At 44.7% G+C, this 17,863-nt stretch overlaps 1 protein-coding gene across 4 annotated transcripts in view; it reads left to right on the forward strand.

Moving 5' to 3' along the window:
* SULF2 (sulfatase 2) overlaps nt 1-17,863 on the forward strand; it is a 112,371-nt gene that overhangs the window by 42,159 nt on the left and 52,349 nt on the right. For all 4 annotated transcript variants that reach the window (XM_033095464.1, XM_033095466.1, XM_033095468.1 and 1 more), the window contains exon 3: nt 1,294-1,533. In XM_033095464.1, coding sequence (XP_032951355.1) covers nt 1,294-1,533 — 240 coding nt within the window. The remainder of the gene's footprint in view (nt 1-1,293; nt 1,534-17,863) is intronic.

The following is a 17,863-nucleotide window of genomic DNA, read 5'->3' on the forward strand; positions in this document are numbered from 1 at the left end:
AAGTCTGAAATCAAGGTGTCGGCAGGGCTCTGCTCCCTCCAAAGGCTCTGGAGAGAATCCTTCCTTGCTCCTCCAGCTCCTGGGGGCTCCAGCACCTTAAGTACACCCGCAAAGAAACCTCCTTCCAAATTAGGTCATATTCACAGATTCCGAGGCTTAGCACACGGACATATCTTTGAGGGGTGGGCCGTTATTCAATCCATTACAGACCCTGAGAGCTGCAAGGAAAAGGAAGAAAACTGAGGGTGGCCATAAGGGAGAGGAAAAAGGATTTCCACTGAGTATTTTCATGAAAGCTACCAAGTGTTTGGGTACCTGCCACAGTGTACAATTACGCATCCACACTTCACACATGTATTGAGCACCTACTGTGTGTGTGTCACACACCATGGGGGTGTTGAGGGTTCAGCAGTGAGCAAGGCACAGTCTTCGCCCTCATGGGGCCCTTGGCACAGCCGTGAGCGTGAAACACCTGCCCACAATAGGGTTTCCACACACGTTAGTTTCCTTTCCTTCCTCTGTGCCTTACTCTGCTGACAGCTTCATTGAGAAACAAGAATAGGCATGAATGAAACCACCATACCTGATGGTATATAATTAAGCCCTAATAACACATGCTGCCTGTATAATAAGAGCTCAAGGGATTCAGAAACCAGAGTGATCCCAGAGGGCAACTCGAAGAGGCGTGGCTCGATTGCTGGGTTAGATTTGGGGGAAGGTGGGAGGACCGTGTCAACAGAGGAGGCGTGCGCAGCTCTTGGATGATGTAAAGCATTTTGTCTGAGAAGTATTGAGGGAGAAAGTGGGCCAGGGGTGGCGTGACCAGATTTCATTAAGAGCAAACAATTCTGGGACAGTTCCAAACAAAGCAAAGTGTAATCTTCCCTCAATTTACACAGTGGTTGCTTATATATATCCATATACATCAGTGTATATTAATACCCTGCAAAAAGGATGTTCTGTTTATGTGTAAAATAGAGTTCCATTCTAAGCTCAAATAACTTATAAACGGGTGTTTACCTCTCCGTCATGAACGCCCAGTGGGACTGGGGACCAGGATGCTTCCTCTTGGTGCAGCTCCAGCTCCCAGCGCCTTGCTGGCCACTTCCCACAAATGCCAGTAGTCCCGTCTGTCCCCGGAGATTTCCAAATGTAACCCCCCTACACACCCACAGGAATGGCAGTGCCACCCTGTTGAGAACCACCCCGCGCCCGTCCCTAATTGTTGCGTCCCTACCCGGGCTCACAACTTAGAGTCTGCTGGAGGTCATCTCACCTGGGCTCTGGTTGCAGGTTCCATGCAGGTGATGAACAAGACCCGGCGCATCATGGAGCAGGGCGGGGCGCATTTCATCAACGCCTTCGTGACCACGCCCATGTGCTGCCCTTCACGCTCGTCCATCCTCACCGGGAAGTACGTCCACAACCACAACACCTACACCAACAACGAGAATTGCTCCTCGCCCTCCTGGCAGGCGCAGCATGAGAGCCGCACCTTTGCCGTATACCTCAACAGCACGGGCTACCGGACAGGTGAGGGGAGCCGGGTGGCTGAGGGCACGTGGGTGGCCGGGAGCCTCCGGAAGTGGCGCTGGAGTCCTGACGTCAGAGCAGTATTTCTCCCCGTGTGGCCCCTGTCCTGCAGGGCCACGATGGATGACTTTAGGTAGTGCATGGACAACGTTCTTTTAATGTAAATGTTGTGCGTTTATTTCTAGATGCATTAGAAAAATACGGATTGATTTGCCTGTAGTACTGATGGAAAGAGACCTTTTCAAGGGAATTTGAGTTTTTTAAAAAGTGAGGCCATTTAAAATATGAAATACAGGACAGAGAGAGGCCAGTACCCATGCATGAGTTTGCATTCTCTGTGAATTATGTTGTTAAAGCCATCGGGGACTGATTTATTGACTTCAGACCATTAGCGTGGAAGAAGTTTCCAGAAGAACATTGGACTGGGGGATGGGGATAAAACTGGTGTGGAAAATGGACAGGAGTGTGTGTGCGGATTGTGTGGCCACTCTAGAGAATGGCCCAGAAGTTGACATGGTGATGGCTGGTTCTCTACCCTTGACTGTCTACACTACCCAGTGTGTTCTATCTCTCCTTCGGTCAGTGCCAGGGAGTGTTGCATCCTGGGTGAGAGTGAGCAAGGCTTCCTGTCTGTTTATCTTGCAAGAGGTACTTTGGTGGATTCTGAAGTCTCACCTCTGGGGCCAGTTGCCTGAGGCAAAGGCACAATTACAGTCACTTGCCTCTGGCGCCATTACACAATCCTCCACACTCAATTAATTTGGCTTGCTTTAATTAAAAATAAATACTCCCCACCTTAGCTAAGGAGCCAGGGCAGTTGTGAAATCAGATATTTTCGCTTGGATGTTGTCACTCCAGGAAGTTGTGTCCCAGTGATCGCGGGCTTGTTTGAGTGGGAGTGACACGAAGAACAGATGGGATGGGGTCGTGTTGGTGAGGTGTGTCTTCTTGCAAACTCATTCCACTGCCAGAATCACCCAGAAGGCCTCCCTCCTGTACCCATAAGCCAGTTGGTCCTGGGTCTCTGCACAAAGCCAGATGTGTCAGAACTTACCAAGAACCACCACCCAGTGGTGGGACCTGGATGTGGATGGAGGAAGCAGGACACGGGGGCCTACGGCAGAGCAGAGGGTCCCTCGTGAATGTTGGCATCTGCCACCAAGTCAGGATACAGCAGGTCCTCGAATAACATCATTTCGTTCAGTACCATTCCATGATAACGCTGATGAGATGCCGTAGAAACTTCACTCTTATTTGTATCAATTAGGCTGTGGTGACATTGGTTTTGTTACACGTTATTTCCCTTCACGTGGCAGGCTCTATCGACGACATTAGTGAGGACTTACTGTAATTATAGCTGTTTGTGCTCAGGGTTGCCAACCTTCCACTATTTCTAATCTGAATTTGTTGCTGAAATCTGCTGATTTAAAGAAAAAAAAAGTTGGCAGAACTCACTGTAAACTATGGGCCAAACAAAACATGTCTGAGGGCTGAGTGGCGTTCACACACCCCTTTTTACAACCTCTGGCTAAAAGACCTGTGTCGAAACCTTTAGCTTTGGGTGCCAAAGGAACAGTAAGGCCCCTAAAAGTGTTGTCATTAACCCCCCTCATTTGACAGCCATGATAATGACAACCCAGACAAGAGATTTTTCCCAGAGTCATAAAATAAGGTGCTTGTGGCACAATCAAAATGGAAGCAAAGGGAGTATGGAAATTGCATCTGTCAAATTGAAAGAAAACACATATCTTGCTATATCCTGGGGGCTCGTGGTGGGAAGCAAAGCCTACTGTTTCAGAATCATACAGCTGGTGCAAGGACAGGAACATCTCTCAGGATTTCCCATCAAGATGGATTTCCCAAACTTTATCCTTGAATGTACACAAATCACCAAAAAGCTGTGTCCCCAAAGAACTGCATTTATCTTACTATGTTTAATTGTCATAATCTCAGTGAAGACTGGGAACATGATGTCAAATGTAAATGACCATACACAGAACATTTACATTTTTTGTAAAACTTTCACTAACAATTTTACCCATTATATTTAGATTGCCCCTCTATACAAGGAACCCCATTCTAACCTGACTTTCAGAACTCAAAACCCGGAAAGCATCTATTTATTCTGAAGAACTGGTGTGTTCCTAGTCATTAAATAACAAGTAACCTGTATACTTTCCTTCTTTGCCCTGGCAGCTAGGAAGCTCAGGTTTGAGTTTTATATTAAGTTGCTACTTAAAGTGAAAACATTTTAAAGCTACAACCACATAATGTTAGCTATGCTGGTCATTGGCAGTTGGTTGACAAAAATGACAAAAAAAACTATAATGAATTCAAAATCCCCCTTAGATTAATTTAATTTGTATGACTCACATTAGAATATGCAGAAGGTGCCCAAAAAATGTATACACATTTTAAGAAAGGAAAACCTATGAAAATTGTAATAATATACCAATAGCAAAAGATGAATACAAGTCACGTTTGATTTCTGCAATAACAAGAGGTGCTCAAATCAGTTACCATCAGTATAATTTTAATACAGTTTTTTCCTTTCTTAAAATGTATATATATATTTTTGGCACCTGTATAATGACTTTTGAGTCTCCTAAAAATCATTTGGTCAACTGTTCTTGCTGTCTTGAGACACGTTAAAACCTGCATTCCTGTGGATGTCTAGGCCAGCTGGTTGAGTTGGCTTTAAGTTTGGCTGTGTGTGAGAGACCCGAGATAGCAATTGTTTATTACTCTCTCAGTGCTGCCCTGGTGGGCATGCCCCACTCCAAGTCATGTATTGATCAGATACTCAACTGCTTTCTTTTTCTTTTTTACTGGGGTATAACTGACATATAACATTATATTAGTTTCAGGTGTACAACATAATGATTCGATATTTGTATATATTGCAAAATGATAACCACACTAAGTCTAGTTACATTCTTCACCATACATACCAGTTACAGAATTTTTGTGTGACCTGATGAGAAATTTTAAGATCTGCTCTCTTAGCAACTTTTAAATATGTAGTACAGTATTATTAACTATGCTGTACATCACATCCCCAGGCATTCTTTCTTTCATAACTGGAAGCTTGTACTTTTTGACCCCCTTGGCCTATTTTGCCCTCTTCCCAATCCTGCCTCTGGCAACCACCAGTCCATTCTCTGTATCTATGAGCGCGACTTTTTTTTTTTTAGATTCCACGTATAAGTGAGATCACACAGTACTTGTTCTTCTCTGACTTATTTCACTTAGCATTGTGCCCTTAAGGCCCATCCATGTTGTTACAGATGGCAAGAGTTCCTTCTTTTTTATGCTAAATAATACGTGTGTGTGTGTGAGTGTGTCACATTTTCTTTATCCATTTATCCATTGATGGACACAGGTTGTTTGCATATCTTGGCTATTGTGAACATTGCTGCAGTGAACATAGGGATTTGTGTTAGTGTTTTTGTTTTAGTGTTAGTGTTTTTGTTTTCTTCGGATGAATATCCAGAAGTGGACTTGCTGGGTCATATGGTAGTTCTATTTTTAATTTTTTAAGGAACCTCCATACAATGTTCCATAGTGGCTGCACCAATTTACATTCCATTAACAGTGCACAAGGATTCCCTGTTCTCTACATCTTCGCCAACTCTTGTTATTTCCTGTCTTTTTGATGATAGCCATTCTAACAGGTGTGAGGTGATCTCTTGTTGTGGTTTTGATTTGCCTTTCCCTGATGATGAGAGATGTTGGGCACCTTTTCATGTACTTCTTGGCCATTGGTATATCTTCTTTAGAAAAATGTCTATTCAGATCCTTTGCCCATTTTTTAATCAGATTGTTGGGGGGGGGGTGTTGTTTGCTTGGTTTTGTTTGTTTGTTTTGCTATTGAGTTGTAGGAGGTCTTTATATATTTTAGATATTAACCCCTTATCAGATAATGTGATTTGCAAATATTTTTCCCCATTCAGTAGGTTGCCTTTTCATTTTCTTGGTGATTTCCTTTGCTGTGCAGAAGCTTTTTAGTTTTATGAAGCCCCACTAATTTTGGTTTTATTGCCTTTGCTTTGGTGTGAAATCCAAAAAGTCATCACCAAGACTGATGTCAAGTGATGGTTTCAGGGCTCACGTTTAAGTCTTTACCCTATTTTGGGTTAATTATTGTATATGGCTATCCAGTTTTCCTAACACCATTTATTTAAAAGACTGCCCTTTCCCCGTGGTATATTCTCGGCTCCTTTGTCATAAATTAATTGACCATATATGTGTGGGTTCATTTCCAGGCTCTTTATTCTGTCCCATTGATATATGTGTCTGTTTTTATGCCAACACTTTACTGTTTTGATTACTATAGCTTTGTGTTATAGTTTGAAATAAGGAAGCAATGATGCCTCTAGCTTTGTTCTTCTTTCTCAAGATTGCTATTCAAGGTCTTTTGTGGTTCCATACAAATTTTACAATTGTTTGTTCTATTTCAGTGAAAAATGCCTTTGGAATTTTGATAGGGGTTGCATTGAGTCTGTAGACTGTAGATTGCTTCTGGTAGTATGGGCATTTTTAACAATATCGGTTCTTCTAATCCATGAGCCCAGAATACTTTTTTATTTATTGTCTTTTGTTTCTTTCATCAATGTCTTATAGTCTAATGTATCGGTCTTTCACCTCCTTGGTGAAATTTATTGTCAGGTATTTTATTCTATTTGGTGCAATTGTACATGGAATCATTTTCTTAATTTTTCTTCCAGATGGTTCATTATTAGTGTATAGAAATACAGTGAATTTTTACATATTGGTTTTGTATCCTGCAACTTTACTGAATTTATTACTTCTAACAGGTTTTTGGTAGAATGATATTTAGGGTTTTCCATATATAATATCATATCTGCAAATCGTGACAGTTTTAATTCTTCCTTTTTGATTTGGGTACCTTTTATTTCTTTTTCTTGCCTAATTGCTCTGGCTAGGACTTCCAGTACTATGTTGAATAAAAGTAGTGAGAATGAGCATCTTTGTCTTGTTCCTAATCTTAGAGGGAAAGCTTTCAGCTTTCACTATTAAGCATTATGTGGCTGTGGGCTTATATGTATCCTTTATTATGTCAGCGTATATTCCCTCTATACCCACTTTGTTGTGGGTTTTTATCATAAATGGATGTTGAATTTTGTCAAATGATTTTTCTGCTTATACTGAGATGATCATATGATTTTAATCCTTCATTTTGTTAATGTGGTGTATCACATTGATTTGCAGATGATGAACCATCCTTGTATCTCTGGAATAAATTCCACTTGATCATGGCATATCATCCATGATGTATTGTTGAATTTGGTTTGTTAATATTTTGCTGAGGATTTTTGCATTTTATGTTCACCAGGGATATTAGACTGTAATTTTCCTTTCTTGTGGTATCCTCGTCTGGTTGTAGAATCAGGGTAATGCTGGCCTCATAAAATGAGTTTGAAAGTGTTTCCTCTTATTTTGGGGGAAAGTTTGAGTTGCTATTAATTCTTCATTGAATTTTGGTAGAATTCACCAGTGAAACCATCTGGTCCTAGACTTTTGTTTGTTGGGAGATTTTGATTATTGATTCAATCTCCTTGCTAGGAATTTGTTCTGATTTTCTATTTCTTCATGATTCAGTCTTGGTAGGTTGTATGTTTTTAGGAATTTGTACATTTATTCTAGATTGTCAAATTTCTGATGTATAATTATTCATAGTAGTTTCTTATGTTCCTTTGTTTCTGTGGTATCAGTTGTAACATCTCTGCTTTCATTTTGAGTCCTCTCTTTTCTTTTTTTCCTTTTTTTTTTTTTTTTTTTTTTTTTTTTTTGGTGAGTCTACCTAAAGATTTGTCTACATTGTTTATTCCAAGAACCAGCTCTCAGTTTCATTGATCTTTTCTATTGTCTTTTTGGTCTCTATTTCATTTATTTCCCCTCTGGTTTTTGTTATTTCCTTTCTTTTACTAACTTTGGGCTTCACTTGTTCTTCTTTTTCTAGGTCCTTGAGGTGTAAAGTTTGGTTGTTTATTTGAGATTTTTCTTATTTCTTGATGTAGGCATTTATTGCTATGAATTTCCCTCTTAGAACCTGTTTTTGCTGCATCCCATAAATTTTGGAGTGTTGTGTTTTCATTTTAATTTGTTTCAGGATATTTTTTAATTTATCTTTGAATTTCTTCTTTGACTGATTGGTTGTTCAGTAGCATTTTGTTTAGTCTCCACATCTTTTTCAATTTTCCAGTTTTCTTCTTGCAACTGATTTCTAGTTTCCTACCATCATGGTCAAAAAAGATGTTTGATGTGATTTCAAATTTTTTAAATTTGTTAAGAATTGTTTTGTGGCCTAACATATGATATATCCTGGAGAAGATTACACGTGCACTTGAGAAGAAATTGTATTCTGTTGCTTTTGGATGAAATGCTGTGTGTGTGTGTGTGTGTGTGTGTGTGTGTGTGTGTGTGTGTGGTGTTGTTTAAAGCTGATGTTTCCTTATTGAATTTCTGGATGATCTGCCCATTGATGAAAGAGAGGTATTCAAGTCCCCTACTATTATTGTATTGCTGTCTATTCCTCCCTTTATGTCTATTAATATTTGCTTTATATATTTAGGTGCTCCTGAATTGATCAGAGACTCAGCTGGTTTCTATTTCTCCTTATTTCCCATTGATGAGAAATAAGTCACATGAGTACACATGACTGCAAAGGACCCTGGGGAATGTTGTCTTTATTCTAGGTGGCCATTTGCCCAGCTAAAAACTTTTTTACTATGGGAGAAAAAGAAAATGGATACTGAGGGAACATTAAAGTCACAACCACAGTAATGGTTCTCAGCTGTTTATGTGATACCCTTTTGAACACAAGAGGTCAACCTGAACTGTGGAAGACTAGAACCAGGAACACGTTCCTTAAGTAGACCAACTGTGGACTAACATTTCATATAAATAGTGCCTTTAATGTATTTAGTTAGGTATTTTGAAAATAACCTTATTGTACATTACATCTAACAATATTTAACAAAGGTTAGGTTATAATTGTGAATTACTTAAGCAAACGAATTGATGAAGTGTCAGTTGGGGCAGGGTATAATGTGTCCAACAAATTTAAATGACAGCACAATATGATATCCTTTACTTCCCCTTCAGTTTTCACAGCAGAATCATAAGGTGTAGTTGTTTTGCAAAAGCATTTGAGGATTTGATCAGGTTTCCCAAGGGCCTCTCTTAATCCGTTGACATCTGAATCTTCCCCTGTGAAGTGCTTATTAACCTCACCATTTTCAGTGGGCTCTTCTTCAGTTATCTCATAGACCAGATATTGTTTGTCAGTGGATTTGCATGTGCTTCGAGCTGTCCTCCAGCATCACTTTAATTACTTTCACAAAACTTTGCATCTATTACAAGATTTGCAATTTCATCTGCAGTCATCTTGCTTTGTGCTGCCCCGTGTTGGCAACAGAGATGGACAAAGAATGAAGTGAGAAATGCTAAGTTTAAGCAGGATAAATATCAGTTTGTGCATGGGTATTTCTGTGTGTTGGTTTCCTCTAACTTTGGGGACTTGGATCTCAACTATAAATACCCTTGAAACGATAAATTGCATCCTCAGTTTTTATAAAACGTACCTAGTCATCTTTTAGGGCACTTCAGCTACCCTGGCTGTGCTCACTTGTATACACGAGTCAAAGTTATGTAATTTTCTTGGAATGAGATGCCTCCCAGCTCTTTTACAAAGCAGTTGAAAGCAAGAGCTCTGCCTGGGTTTGAGTATGGGCTCGACCACATACTAGTTGCGTGAATTTAGACAAGTTATTTCACTTCTAAGTCTCGGTTGCCTCAACTTAGGCTAATAATGTTACTTAGCTCTTAGGGTTTTGTGAGGATTAAATATGTTAGAACAGTGATACACCATAAGCACTTAAGAAATGTTGACGATGATGATGATGACATTTGCACATGTAGCAAAGCACCACGTAACTCATCCCAGACCAGTGTTCTGATGGATGTCACAGTATGTTACCTCGGATGGTTACCCCGAAATAACTTACACACTTGGGCGAAGATGTGACGACACGTGCTCCAGTTCTCCGATAATCAGCAAAACACAAATTAAGTCAGCAGTGCACTCTCCCATCTCATCCATTACCATAGCAAATATTCAGAGGTCCTATCACACCAAATGTTGGTGAGGAGATGGGAAGACAGGAGGTCACATGCACTAGAGGTGGGGAGGTGTATTGTCACCTCCGTTTTGAAGAGCAATTTGGCGATTTCTGGCAAAGCTGAAAATGTGCATGTCCTTCTGCTTAGCAACTCTTCACTGGCTCTTACGCCTCTGATCCGAGGAGGTGATGAGGTGATGTGTGAGTTCTTCTGGAGCAAGGAGAGGGTGCATCCTGGTAATATTTATGGCCAGTAGATAGTCTTCAGATACAAGTGACAGAAACCCCAACTCCAAGTGGTTTCAACAAAATTTTGAATTTTTTTGCTCCCTAAGCTAAAAAGATCCAGGCGAGCTTGAGGCAGAGGCAGATCCTGTGGTTTAACAGTGTCATGATTTTATCGTGAGGCTTGAGGTCTCAAGATGCTGGCTGGCACTTCCAGGGGCCCCATGCCTCTTCCTTCATATCCAGCAGAATCTTTTCCCAGAGTGCCAAAGTGGTGAGATGCTTTATGACTGGACCAGCTTGAGTCCCATGCCAACCCCTGAACCAGTCACCATGGAGAGTAGATGGAATGAATCAATTCACTTAGTTTACGTCACTTGTTCCTGGAACAGCAGATGGAGTCACTGTCCCCCCAACACCTAGATCCCCAAATAGAAATGTGAGGCTGTTGGGAAGGATGAAAAGGAGAAACATATTGCAGTTTCACTATTTCACTGCAGACACTAATTTCTACTACATTGCTGTAGTGGGGGGGGGAGAAAAAAGACCATCTTTTCCAGCCCTTTCTGGCGTGTTAGACAGGAGTGCCCATTTTCTTCTCATTAGGGAAATGCTTTCTTGTTCCATATTGCCATCTGAGTCTGGCAGTTCTGAGGTTGTTTCCCTGCCCAGCTCCTGCCATCTGGTGCAGACTTTTGTAGAGATGTGAGCATTGGTGGTGAGCCTTCTGCCCCGCCCTCATTGTGTTCTAGAATGCACTAGGGGGCAGGGGAACATGCCCCCTTTTACAGGCCCGGACTGTGCCAGGGATCCCTGTTGTAGTTGTTTTGGGATTTGCCCCCCCCCCCCCGTTATTTTCAATCTTCTCCTCACGCAAAGCTGGGGAGGGAGGTCATCTGAGGACCTGCAGTCTTTGGCTATCAACCTCGGGCAGCCACCCTCACTTAGGGGGGCGGTTCTGTCCCATCACGCCTACTGTAGCAGGGCACGTGGGGCCTTGGAGACTGGGGCATCTTGCCACCCCCTCACACAGGAGAGCAGAAAGGCATCTGCCGGGTATTTGGGCACCCCTGAGAAAAGATTTGCAGCTGGTGTATAAAGGCGTGTGTGTCTGTGTGTGTGTGTGTGTGTGTGTGTGTGTGTCTTATTTTCTTTCCCTGAAGTGGTTTCAGGGCTGCAAACATATGAGGGCTGACGCTCAGGTCACCTTTCTCTGCCGTGCTATGAAGTAATCCTGACACCTCCCTCTTTCCACCGCTCTGTTTTGATCTACCTTTAGCCTCTTGCCCTGGACAATACACACCGGCATCCAGCTGCCTCCTTAACATCTCCCCTGGGATGTCTCCCCAGCATTTCAAACCTGTAAAGCTGTCCTGTCCAAAATGACTTCCTGATCTTGCCCCTCCCTCCCTCGGTGCCTCTCTCAGGCTTCCCGTAGGCGGCTCCAATGATTCCATCATCAGGCCAAACCTTAGTGTCATTCTTGGTTTTTTTTTTCTTCCTTTCACATTCCACATTCGACCCATCTGCAAAACACATCAACTCTCCCTTTGAAATATGCCAGAATCCCCTCTGCCACCACCCTCATCTCTCGCCTGGACTGGTCCAGCTTTCTCCTCCCTGGCCTCCCTGCTTCTTCCCACACCTCATAGCAGCCAGAAGAATCCTGTCAAAATCCACATCAGGTTCTGTTTCTCCTCTGCCTACAGCCCTCCCCTGGCTCCCCCCTCACTCAGGGTAGAGGCCCTCCCAGTCACCTCAGGGTCCTAATGACCTGCCTCTCTGTCCCTCACCTTTTGACCACCTCATCCCCTGTCCCCACACCCCACCCCAGTCACTCCACTCCTTCCTGTTTCTCAGACACATTAATAATGCCTGGCACATTCCCACCTAGGGCATTTTGCACTTATTCTTTCCTTTTCTGGAAACTTCTTTCCCTTCACATCTGCATGGCCTGCTCACTCACTCCCCTCAGATCTTTATTCAAATATCACCTCCTCAGAGAAGTCTTCCTTGAATATTCCCCCCAAAAGAGGGTTCCCTTCCCCCTCTTTATTCTCTCACCTTGTTTTAGTTTCCTTCAATGCGCTTGTCACCACTTAACATATATTTGTTGTCCAACCTCCCAAGGTAAGCTATGGCCCCAGCCCACTTCCGGTGCTCCCTACCCTGGTTCCTACTTTATCCGTCTCCCTGGCCCTTTCTACCACTGACTAAATATTCTGCCATTTATCTTATGCCAGATAAGATAAACCATCTTATGGTTGTCTCACTTCTAAAATATCAGCTCCATGGAAGCGGGGACGGTCTGGTTTGTCCTCTCCACTATCCCTGTGCCAGGAAGACACCTGCTTCTAGTAGGTGCTCAGTGAATCTTTGCAGGATGAGTGCCTGAATCTGTGTATTCTGTCCAGAGCCAGCCGCCCCGTGCCCTCCCCTTCTTTTCTATGCTCCTTTCTCCTCTCCTGTTTCTCATCTCCCCACCCCCACTCCTGCCATATCGGCCTCTCCTCTTCTTGGCCCTTCTGCACACACAGAGAAGAAAGAACTTAGATTCTTCCTGGGACGCCTCCTCTGGGCCCCTGCTGCAGCTGTCCTGCCTTCACAATGGCAGCCTTCTCTTTGCTTGGCCTTTCTTCTGTTTTTGCTCCCCGCTCTCTTCCTCTCCCCTCGAGTGCACATGCACACACGCACAGCTGCCTTCTTCCCTCCATCCAGCTGCCCCTGTCTCCGGCCTGCCCCCTCTCCTTCCTGCCCCCTCTCCTGCCTGTGGGTGTGACCGAAAAGCATCTTTATTCACCCCTTGAAGGGGGCTCACCTCAAGCAGCAGGGCGCCTTCTCTGTCACTCTCCCAGCACCCAAGATCCCGCCTTCCCCACCATGAAAGTCTGGATGGGAGTGGAGCAGCCGTCCCAGGCCCAGGCTGGCCCAGGGTATCCTTAAGAGGCACACATTTGTCACTTCTGCATACTACATCTTTAAATTCTGCATACTACATCTTCAAGCTGAATTTCTTTAAACTCCAATATAATGGTTATTTCCTTCCTCCAGATCTTCAAATTTCAAACCAAGTAAAACAGTGGTGCGGGAATCCAGAGATTTAAGCTCTGCTTCTAACTCCTCTAGCTGAGACCTGGCCCCCTCAGTTTCCCCATCTGTGCAGTGGAGTTGCAACATACATGTTACCCAATGCCTTTGATGTGACTTCACCCTGAGGGTCATGTGATCAGTGCCCACAAACTTGGGAGGAGAGGTTCCCTGGAGCTGTAAGAGGAAGGGCCACTTGGAAAGAGAGAAAGATAATGATAATCCTTCTCAGCTTTTCAAAACCTGGATGTGAGGCTGATGGAGCACGATTTCTGTTTGTCCCCAGCCCACACTTCTGAGCGTGCTCTCTGTCCCAGCCCATCAGCTGCTGTACTCGTTTCCTGTGGCTGCTGTAACAAAGTCCTACCACAAACTGGGTGGCTTAAAACAACAGAAAATGTATTTTCTCACAGTTCTGGAGGCCAGAAGCCCAAAATCTAGTGACCGCAGGGTCACACTCCCTTTGAAGGATCTTGGGGAGAACGTCCCTTGCCTCTTGTACCTTCTGGTGGTTACAGGCGATCCTTGGCTCTTAGCAGCGTCACTCCCCACTCTGCCTCCATCCTCGTGGGGCCTTCTCCTCTTTGCATGTCTGTGTCCAAATTTCCCTTCTTACAAGGACACCAGTCACTGGATGAGAGCCTGCCCTCAGCCAGTACGACCTCATCCTGATTTGAGGACATCTACAAAGACCCTATTTCCAAATAAAGTCACATTCCCAAGCACCCAAGGTTAGACCTTGAACCTACATTTCTGGTGACACAACTCAGCCCACACCAGCTGGGTTTTCTCACGCACACCACCACCACCTTTAATTCTCGTAGTGATGGGCGTTGACCTCCATGAAAGCTGCAGAGTCTTGTTAAGCGGGAGCAAACCCTGCAGGCAAGCAGGAACTCTCAGAAAACCAGCTGCCCGCCCTTCACCACCGGCTGTGGTCCCGAGTGCAAAGAACTGTGGCCACCCAGCCCACCAGCTCCATGCTCTGGTTTCACTCGGGCAGCCTCTAACTTCGGTGGGCATTCAAATGACTGTGGAAGTCAAAATAAAAGTGACAGGCAGGACATCTGTGTTGGGTGGATATAGAAACCCTATCTGCCGAACCGCAAGAGGCTTTGAGAGAGCTTTCAGGATAAGTGTGACCTTTTGCAGTCCTCTCTCCCTGGCACTAGCTGCGACTCCCCGGAACATTCTGGAAGGGCTTAGACTAGAGCCACTGAGGCCAGTATGATAGCCACCGGGAGCTATTAAACTTTAATTTTTAAAAAATCAAATTGAAAGTTGTGTTTCTCAGTCGCATTAGCCATGTTTCAAGTTCCCGTAGACACACGTGGGTGCCAGATGTGATGGTACAGATAGAAAACGTTTCCAACATCACGAAAGTTCTGTTGGACAGCCTTAGAATAGAGTGTAACTCAAGCAAACTCTTTTTGGATGGGGGGCACACTAACCTTTGAGAATATGGTAATAATATAAACACTAATTAAAAATTCAAGTTGTTATCGAACGTTTACCATGCCCAGACCTTATGCCAGGTGCTCAGACCAGTCTAGGATTCGGTGCCGCCCCCTCCTTATTCCTGTGTTACGCCATCAGGCCCCTGAGCACGGGGACCTAGGTCTTTTGACCCCACCTCTCCAAGCTTACCCCAGTCCGTTCTCTGGCCGTGTCATGGGTCAGGGTTTCAGGATCAGGAGCAGCTCCACAGGAGCGTCCCATCCCGGGGCCTGAGGGTCCCACCTGTCCACAGACAGCTTCTTGTTCTCTTGAGTACTTGGTACATCCCCTCCTTGGGCAGCCGGGCCAATCCAGCACACACTGCGAGCCCTTTCAGAACCCATCTGTGCTGTGCTGGGGGAGATCCGAGCAGAAAGTGAGAGGGATCAGCAAAGCAGGGGAAACTGGGCCCCCTTATGCGTCTGTCCTCCCAAGGCCGGCGAGGGCTGTGCTCTCTGCCATGCCTCTGGGAACCCTGTCTACCTAGGGAAGCCAATGCACAGAGGGGCCAGGTGGCCTGGAGGCCGTGCCACACAGCCCAGCCAGATGTGCCCATTGCCTGACGAATGGGTCCAGAGTTGCCAGATCTTCTGATTTGTCAGAAGTGCAATATCCAGATTTTTATGTGAAATTCCCCACTTTTCAAATGGGGGCTCTTCGCTGTACATTTTTAAAATAAATAAAAACAGCAGGCAGGCCCCAAGCAAACACATCTGTGGGATGGATTCAGCCCACAGGCCACCGGTTTCGCCAATTTTTTTCTAACCAGGTGGCTCTCGAGGGAACACACCGCCCCCTAGAGGTTAAAATCTATGAAGGCATTTCTGGTGATTATAAAGGTTGGGGGCTGCTGCCGGCTTCCTGGGGACAAAGGAGCAGGGAGGGACCTTTGATGTCCTGCTTTGCACAGGGCAGGGAGCCCCACACGGCCCCCAAATTGCTTTGCATTCCACATGGCTTCCAAGTTTTCTACCAGATCATTATGAGTGAATTATTTTATGTTTATTATTGTCTGAGCCTTGACCTCTAAATCCATCTTCTACTATATAGACACTGAAGGTTTTTTGCAGTTTTAACATACCCTGAATTTTCCAGGGAGTGTAAGTAATAAGTAAATGGGGGAATGTTACACTTGAGTGCAAAACTTTTCCGAGAATTACTCCTTATTGCTGAAAATTCTGATGCTGATGAGTGTCACCTGAAGCATTTGAATTGCAAATGTCACAGGCCCACCCAGTCTGCATTTGTAGCTGTCACACTGGGCAGAATCTGTGTCTAGGTGCAGGCATTTGATTACTCCATCGCGGCTCCTTGATGGATGTGCTTGAGAGTTCACATGGAAATTTCCCTTTATTATAAATTGCCTTCCTTTTGTTTTTCTTACAGATTGCAGTTAGAGCATTGTATTGACTTTTTTGGAAGTGCTGTGCATAGGTAGCATTTGTCACCTATAAATTTTCTTTCAGGAAAATAAGGGAGGGTTACAAAATATTTGTCATAGAAATGGGACATCAGTCGAAGGGCGGTGAGAACAGCTCTTTGAAGGATCACCTTCGTGTCAGATTCCTCTGAGGCGATAATTAAGTAGCCATTGATTGGCGGTCTCCCCAGGCCTTGTTTTAAGGGTCCGTTGTGGGTTCTCTCCTCCTCTCCTCCTCCTCTCTCTCATCCTTCTGGACAAAAACCACACTTTAAAGGGGCAAAAATATTTTCAGATACCGCTCATCCTGATGTCAGTTCAGCAGACGATAAAACCAGTCGCGAGTGCTGAGGGAGCACTCCATGCCCACCCACTAATTGGGTTCCCTAGAAATTGATGACCCCCGTCCTCATTTGCTGGAGCTGCATGACCCTCCCAGGGAATGGGTGGTTGAGGCCAGCATGTAATTAGAGGCCCAAACAACCCGCCCCCCGTGCCTCCGACACCAACAGCTCAGCCGGGGCCTCTGGATCATCTGTAGCCCAACCTTCCTCGATAGCAATGACTTTGCCACAAAGAGGCAGGCAGAACACAGGAGCTTGTGAAGGGACAAGCAGCAACCCTCAGCCTTCCCTCTGGTTATTGCTTGTCCTTCAAGCAATTAGCCGTTAGTCCTCTCTACCCAGCAGCCGCAGGAAGCTTTGAAAAATGGAAACCTAATCCTGCCACTCCTTGTTTACAACCTCCACTGCTCTTAGAATAAACGCAGAGCTCCTTCAGGGCTGCCAGGGCCTTGCACATCCCCGGCCTGGCATTGCTCCGTCCCCTGTCCTACCTCTCTCCATTCTCTTCTAACAGCACTCGGGCCACCTGGCCTCTTTGCTGTTCCCCAAACATTGCAGGTCACACCTGCCCTGGGGCCTTTGCCCCTGTCCTTGCCTCTGCCTAGAGCACTGTTCACACAGCTTGTTCCTTGTCGTCATTCACTTCCGTCTCTAACATCCTTTCTGCCCCCCTGACCTCCCTGAGGCAGTTAGCCCTCCCGACCCTGTGTCACTCTCTTCCTGCTTTCTGTTCTTCACAGGACTCATCAACCTTGATATTACCTCAGGTTTTTTGACCTTATTTCTTGCCTGTTTTGTTCACTGCTATATCCCCAGGTCCCTGAAACAGTGCCTGGAAGGTATTAGGTACCCAAAAAAGATTTCAATGAATGGATGACTCTTAGGCCTTAGGCTCGAAGTAGCAGAAAAATGAGAACAAAATGGAATTTGGATTGCCATCTGATTTTCCAGCATTCAGAACTATAATTGAAATTCGTTCAGGCAAATTTAGCGGAGTCCCAGTGCTCAAACATTGTCATCGGAACCCTGTCTTTCTACTTCTTGGATTTTCTTTCATTTGGGTTGGCTTGATTCTTAGGAAAGTTCTCCTTTGTGATGTTAATATGGCCCCCACAGGTCCCTTCTTACCAGTGTAGTGACCCTCGCTGAAAGAGAGAGCCTCTTTCCAGTGCCCCAGCAAAAGTCTGAGCGCTTTCATTGGCTCAGCTATGGTCATGTGTCCCCCTCCATTAGCCAATCACACAAGTCAGGGCACGTGGAACACCCTGATTGGTCAGGTCTAGATCCTGTGTCTAGACCAGGAGCTGGAAGATAAAAACAGCCTCATCTGAATAGGTAACACTGAGAGAGAGGAAAAGTTGGTGCCCTCAGAATGCACAGTTAGCAAAAGACAGAATGGATACTGGGCAGGAAAATAAAACAGATGTCTACTACAGAAACCAAATCCAGCTTCCCTGTCAAGAGGCAAGTGCAAGGAGGCATTTCTTCCATCCCCCACCTCTCTCTCTGCTTCCAGCACCAGATGCCTCCTTCTGCATAATCATATCCCCACCTTCCTCATTTGCTTTCCACAGGTCTCAGGTCAGGAAGATTCCCCTCTCTGGCATCCAGAA

This window comes from Rhinolophus ferrumequinum, chromosome 23, assembly GCF_004115265.2.
Source record: "Rhinolophus ferrumequinum isolate MPI-CBG mRhiFer1 chromosome 23, mRhiFer1_v1.p, whole genome shotgun sequence".
In the NCBI taxonomy this organism is placed as follows: domain Eukaryota; kingdom Metazoa; phylum Chordata; class Mammalia; order Chiroptera; family Rhinolophidae; genus Rhinolophus; species Rhinolophus ferrumequinum.